Source organism: Meriones unguiculatus, chromosome 7 (assembly GCF_030254825.1).
Source record: "Meriones unguiculatus strain TT.TT164.6M chromosome 7, Bangor_MerUng_6.1, whole genome shotgun sequence".
In the NCBI taxonomy this organism is placed as follows: domain Eukaryota; kingdom Metazoa; phylum Chordata; class Mammalia; order Rodentia; family Muridae; genus Meriones; species Meriones unguiculatus.
Window position 1 is genome coordinate 48,695,802 of NC_083355.1, and position 4,951 is coordinate 48,700,752.

A 4,951-nucleotide genomic window follows, 5' to 3' on the forward strand; every position below is an offset into this window, starting at 1 on the left:
CTAACTTTTCAAGACATTTGGTAAGTAGTTTGAATTTAATTAATGTCAGAATATAAGAGAACCATAGATGAATACATGGGTTAGTGCATCTGTCACTGTATTACAGTGTGATACCTCTTTTAACAATTACGGCTAATCAGAGGTTGAGCACATGGTTTGGCTTGACCACACAGTGAAAATCTTACAAATGAATATTAAGTGAGTAAATATAAGCTTTGTAAATAATCTATTCTTTTTATAATTTATTCACTTTATATCCAATTGTAGCCCCTCCTTTGTTTCCTCCTAGTCCCATCCTCCCTCCACCTCCCCCTTCCCACTTCCCCCAACCACAGAAAGGGGAAGCCCTCCTCCCCTACCATCTGACCCTAGCCTATCAAGTCTCAGCAGGACTGCCTTGATTCCCTTCCTCTGTGGCCTGGCAATAAACACAAATGATTCATTCTGAGGTTATGTACTATGGATATTACAAATTTCTGCACCTAAATGCTGGGCAGTGGTGGAGCATGCCTTTAATAACAGCACTCAAGAGGAAGAGACAGGCAGATCTCTGAATTGGAGACCAGCTTCATCTACAAAGACAGCCAGAGCTGCACAGAGAAACCCCGCCTTAAAAAATAAATAAATAAAATAAAAACAGAATAAAACAAAACAAGAGGACACATATCTGTGCCTTCTTTGAAAGTGTTTTAAGGTGTTTCTTAAGCTTATTGGAAGGTTAATTGTTTATCCCCATTGCTGCCCAAATTATCAGTTCTACTTATCTTCATGCTTATAAATAATTTAAGGCCTTGTATTTGTTCCCAGACCAGTAGTACATGCTTTCCAATTTTAACCAGTTCTCATAGTAAATTATGCAATGCCATTCTTGTTCTCATTTTTGAACAGATGATGAAGCAAGTGTGTCAAGTTCCAGAAAATGAAGTCAAGCTGGGTCACAAAAGGAATAACAAGAATTCTCATTTGGTGCCTACAATTCTCAAATTGATTACTTTCCATTGATGCAGCACATTTTCACATTGTTTTGCAACCTCTACTTTATAATGATATATGAGAAGGATGACTTACAGATGGGCTAAGACGAAAGAGTCCTTTCGAGAATATAGCAATCCTCACTGCTTTAGTGATTGAAATGTCAGATATATCATTATGAAAAGACTATGATACTGCTTGACTATAAATTTGCCTCGAATGAAGTTATTTCTGAAATAGTATACAAGTAAGTAAATCATTAAGGCATATCTAAGGTAGTTTGTAAACCAATAGCTGTGTTACATGGCAATGTGGGTTATACAGTTGGATGATTTGAAGGGCATAATACTTTAAATTGAGAGATTAAAATAACGAAAAGAATCAAAATACTGTAATACTTCCAATTTTTCTCCTTACCTGAGGCAGGAAAGATAATTTCTCTGTTTTCATATTACTTAAAAAGACATATGAATATTTGTAGGGAAATTATGGCAACCACCTGTTTTATGTATATAAAGAACTATACTAGTAAGTGTTTAAAGAACTCTTAGTACATACACAGTATTTAGTAATTTCATTTAATGTTTTTGTTCTTATATATGGATAGTAGTTCTTTTCTTTATATCGATAAAAGAATAACAACAATACAGGTTATTTAAAGCAGCATCCATCAAGTACAAAGCACTTAGTAAAAACCAGTGCAGGAACACAGACTTTTGGAGTTAACACACAGACTTATATATCACAGATTCTTTTTTGTTTCGATTTATTATTATTGTTATTATTATTGTTGTTATTATTATTATTAATTACAATCCATTCACTTTTTATCCCAGTTGTAGCTCCCTCTTATCTCCTCCTGGTCCCATTCTCCCTCCCTCTTTGCTTTCTATGACTTTTCTATAGTCCACTAATAGGGGAGATCCTCCTCCCATACTATCTGTCCCTTGCCTATCAGCTCTCATCAGGACTGTCTGGATCCTCTTTCTCTGTGGCCTAATAAGGCCACCCCTCCAAGGGAAGGTGATGAAAGAGCAGGAAACCGAGTTCATGCCAAAGACTGCCCCTGCTCCTTTTACAAGGGGATCCCCATGGAGACTGAACTGCCTATGGACTTCATCACCAGCAGGGTATCCAAGCAGATGCTGAGACTCACGGCCATACTTTGAGCAGAGTGCAGGGAATCTCATGTTAGAAGGGGGAGATAGAAAGACTTAGAGAGGACAGGAGCTCCACAGGAGACCAACAGAGCCAAAAAATCTAGGCCTATGGGGTTCCTGCAGAGATTGATGAATCAACCAAGGATCATATTATAGATTCTTTTACAATATCATTTGTTCTTTCACCGAATCCTCAGTACTATTTCCCCTGAACACTTCACATCAGTTCTGTTCCATTTTGTTGTTCAGGGAATGCCTGTCTGTTTCAGCCAAGGCCAAGGCTCAGTTTATGATGTTAGTATCCAAGGTTCTTTATCACTCAAGTTCTATCTGTCCTTCCACTCAGATCATGATTTAGCTTTTCTGGCTGTCCATTCCTTATGAATCAAGTGCATCAACCTTCACTTTGATGTCTACTGCACTAAACTACTATACATTCTAATAGCCTTTGTGTGTTTACCTGTTTCTATGAATCTGAGCTCTTTTTAGGCTCTGAGTCATCCCATACAATTCTGCAGACTTGCGATTGCTTATTGTATTTATAAACAAACATTGCTCGTGTTCATAATCTTTTCAGCTACCTTCACTGAGGAGACAACTTTGTAGTCATAAACAATCATAAATATCTAGAACTCTTTCTGCAATATTAAAAATAATCTTGCTATATTTCATTAATTAACATAATCAAAGTACTAATTATTAGAATACAGAAATTACTTAAACATGAGGATATTCATTTTTTCCAGGAAATATAACTAACTGTCTCATAAACTAGATGGAATACAGGAACAACGTGACTGAGTTTATTCTACTGGGACTAACACAGAACCCACACATGCAGAAAATTGTATTTGCTGTGGTTTTGGTCATCTATATCTTCTCTGTGGTGGGGAATTTGCTCATTCTGATTACCATTACGAACAGTCAGTTGCTGGGGTCCCCTATGTACTATTTCCTGGCCTATCTCTCCTTTATTGATGCCTGCTACTCCTCTGTCAATGCACCTAAACTGATTGTTGATTCACTGCATGAAAGAAAATCTATTCAGTTCAATGGATGCATGACCCAAGTTTTTGGGGAACACTTCTTTGGAGGAGCTGAGGTTATCTTGCTTACTGTGATGGCCTATGACCGCTATGTAGCCATCTGTAAACCCCTGCACTATGCAACCATCATGAATCGCCAACTTTGTAACTTACTTGTGGGAGTATCATGGGCTGGGGGTTTTCTTCATGGAGGCATACAAATTATTTTCATTATTGGACTACCTTTCTGTGGCCCTAATGTCATAGATCACTTTATGTGTGATCTGAACCCTTTGCTTGATCTAGCCTGTGAAGATACTCACATTCTAGGCCTCTTTGTTGCTGCCAACAGTGGATTCATCTGCCTCTTAAATTTCCTCCTGCTGCTCATCTCCTACATGGTCATCTTAAACTCACTAAAGACCCACAGTGCAGAAGGAAGGCGCAAAGCCCTCTCTACCTGTGTTTCTCACATTACAGTGGTGGTTTTATTTTTTGTGCCTTGCATATTTGTGTACATGAGACCTGCAGCTACATTACCCATTGATAAAGCAGTTGCTATATTTTATACTATGATAACTCCCATGCTAAACCCATTAATCTACACCTTGAGAAATGCTCAGATGAAAAATGCCATTTGGAAATTGTTTAGTAGAAAAATTCAGTCAGATGACAAATGAACTCACAATCATGTGACTTCAGATAGACTGGAAAAAGAATGGAATGGACAGTTTAGATGATCTCTATATGAATGTCTTACTTACTCAATGAAGAAACAACTGCTACTCATTTGAAGTACACAAAGAGAAGCAGAAATGAGTGCCCCAAATTGGGAAAGCCCAATTTAGGTTGCTTTACTGTTCTAACAAACACTACACACACACACACATACAGACACACACTGCCTGACAGTTGAATATATTTGCCTTTTTCTAGAAAATCTCTGATCCGATGAACTAAGTTTATAGAGATTTTCAGGATAGAAAATTCTGGCTTTTTCCTTCAATGTTTTCTGTTATGTAATGACACAAAAAATGCTTTTGGAAGTTAAATTCTGACAATTGACCCTTTGTCATCCCATAATCTAATTAATAACTTAGTATAGATATTTTTCTACTGTGCAACATAATTTCCCCACTGTAAGTACAGACTGAAGAGATTGACAATTAAAGAATTATTCAGGGCATCTGTTTAGTTTTGACTGAAAATATTTCTTAATTGCTTCCATATTTAGGTGTAGGAGTCAAATGATAAATCATACCAAAATTCCAATTTCCCTAACCAAAAATCCCTTCTTTCTTCTTATTTTCAAATCTTTCAGTTATATTTATTATTATTATTATTATTATTATTATTATTATTATTATTATTATGCGTTGGGCATACTTACAGTGGTGCTTTTGTAGAAGTCAGTGTCTTCTGTGGTGGCAGTTGTCTTCTTTCTTCACCTTTGTGTAGGTTACCAGGCTAGCACAGAAAGCACTTTTACATCCTGAGCCATTTTGCCCACCCATATTTTTTTAATTTTTTAAAAATTAAAATATAATTTTCTCCCTCTCCTTTCTCTAACTTTTTCATTACGCCCCTCTCATATGTGTTCTATTTTTAAGTGGTTTATGCATTCATATTTATAAATTTGTTTATAGATTTCTTCCTCACTGTGGACATGCTTTTGATCATGTTGCTGCCACACATTTCAACAGAGCTATCTATTAATGGCTGAGCTGCAACACTTAGTGATGCAAATTATCCTACTGAGTGCACATAAATACAGTTACAACTTGTAATTTTTTT

At 36.5% G+C, this 4,951-nt stretch overlaps 1 protein-coding gene across 2 annotated transcripts; it reads left to right on the plus strand.

Annotated features, from left to right (window-relative positions):
* Positions 1-888: 888 nt before the first annotated feature.
* On the plus strand, positions 889-3,837 carry LOC110544783 (olfactory receptor 4C46-like). Of its 2 annotated transcripts, XM_060388435.1 has the most exons (2): positions 889-902; positions 2,919-3,837. In XM_060388435.1, the coding sequence occupies exons 1-2, from the start codon at positions 889-891 to the stop codon at positions 3,835-3,837; spliced, it is 933 nt and encodes a 310-aa protein (XP_060244418.1). The 2 variants fall into 2 exon arrangements, with proteins under 2 accessions (XP_060244418.1, XP_021486295.2); XM_021630620.2 differs by lacking the exon at positions 889-902 and having other exon boundaries at positions 2,908-3,837.
* Positions 3,838-4,951: the final 1,114 nt, after the last annotated feature.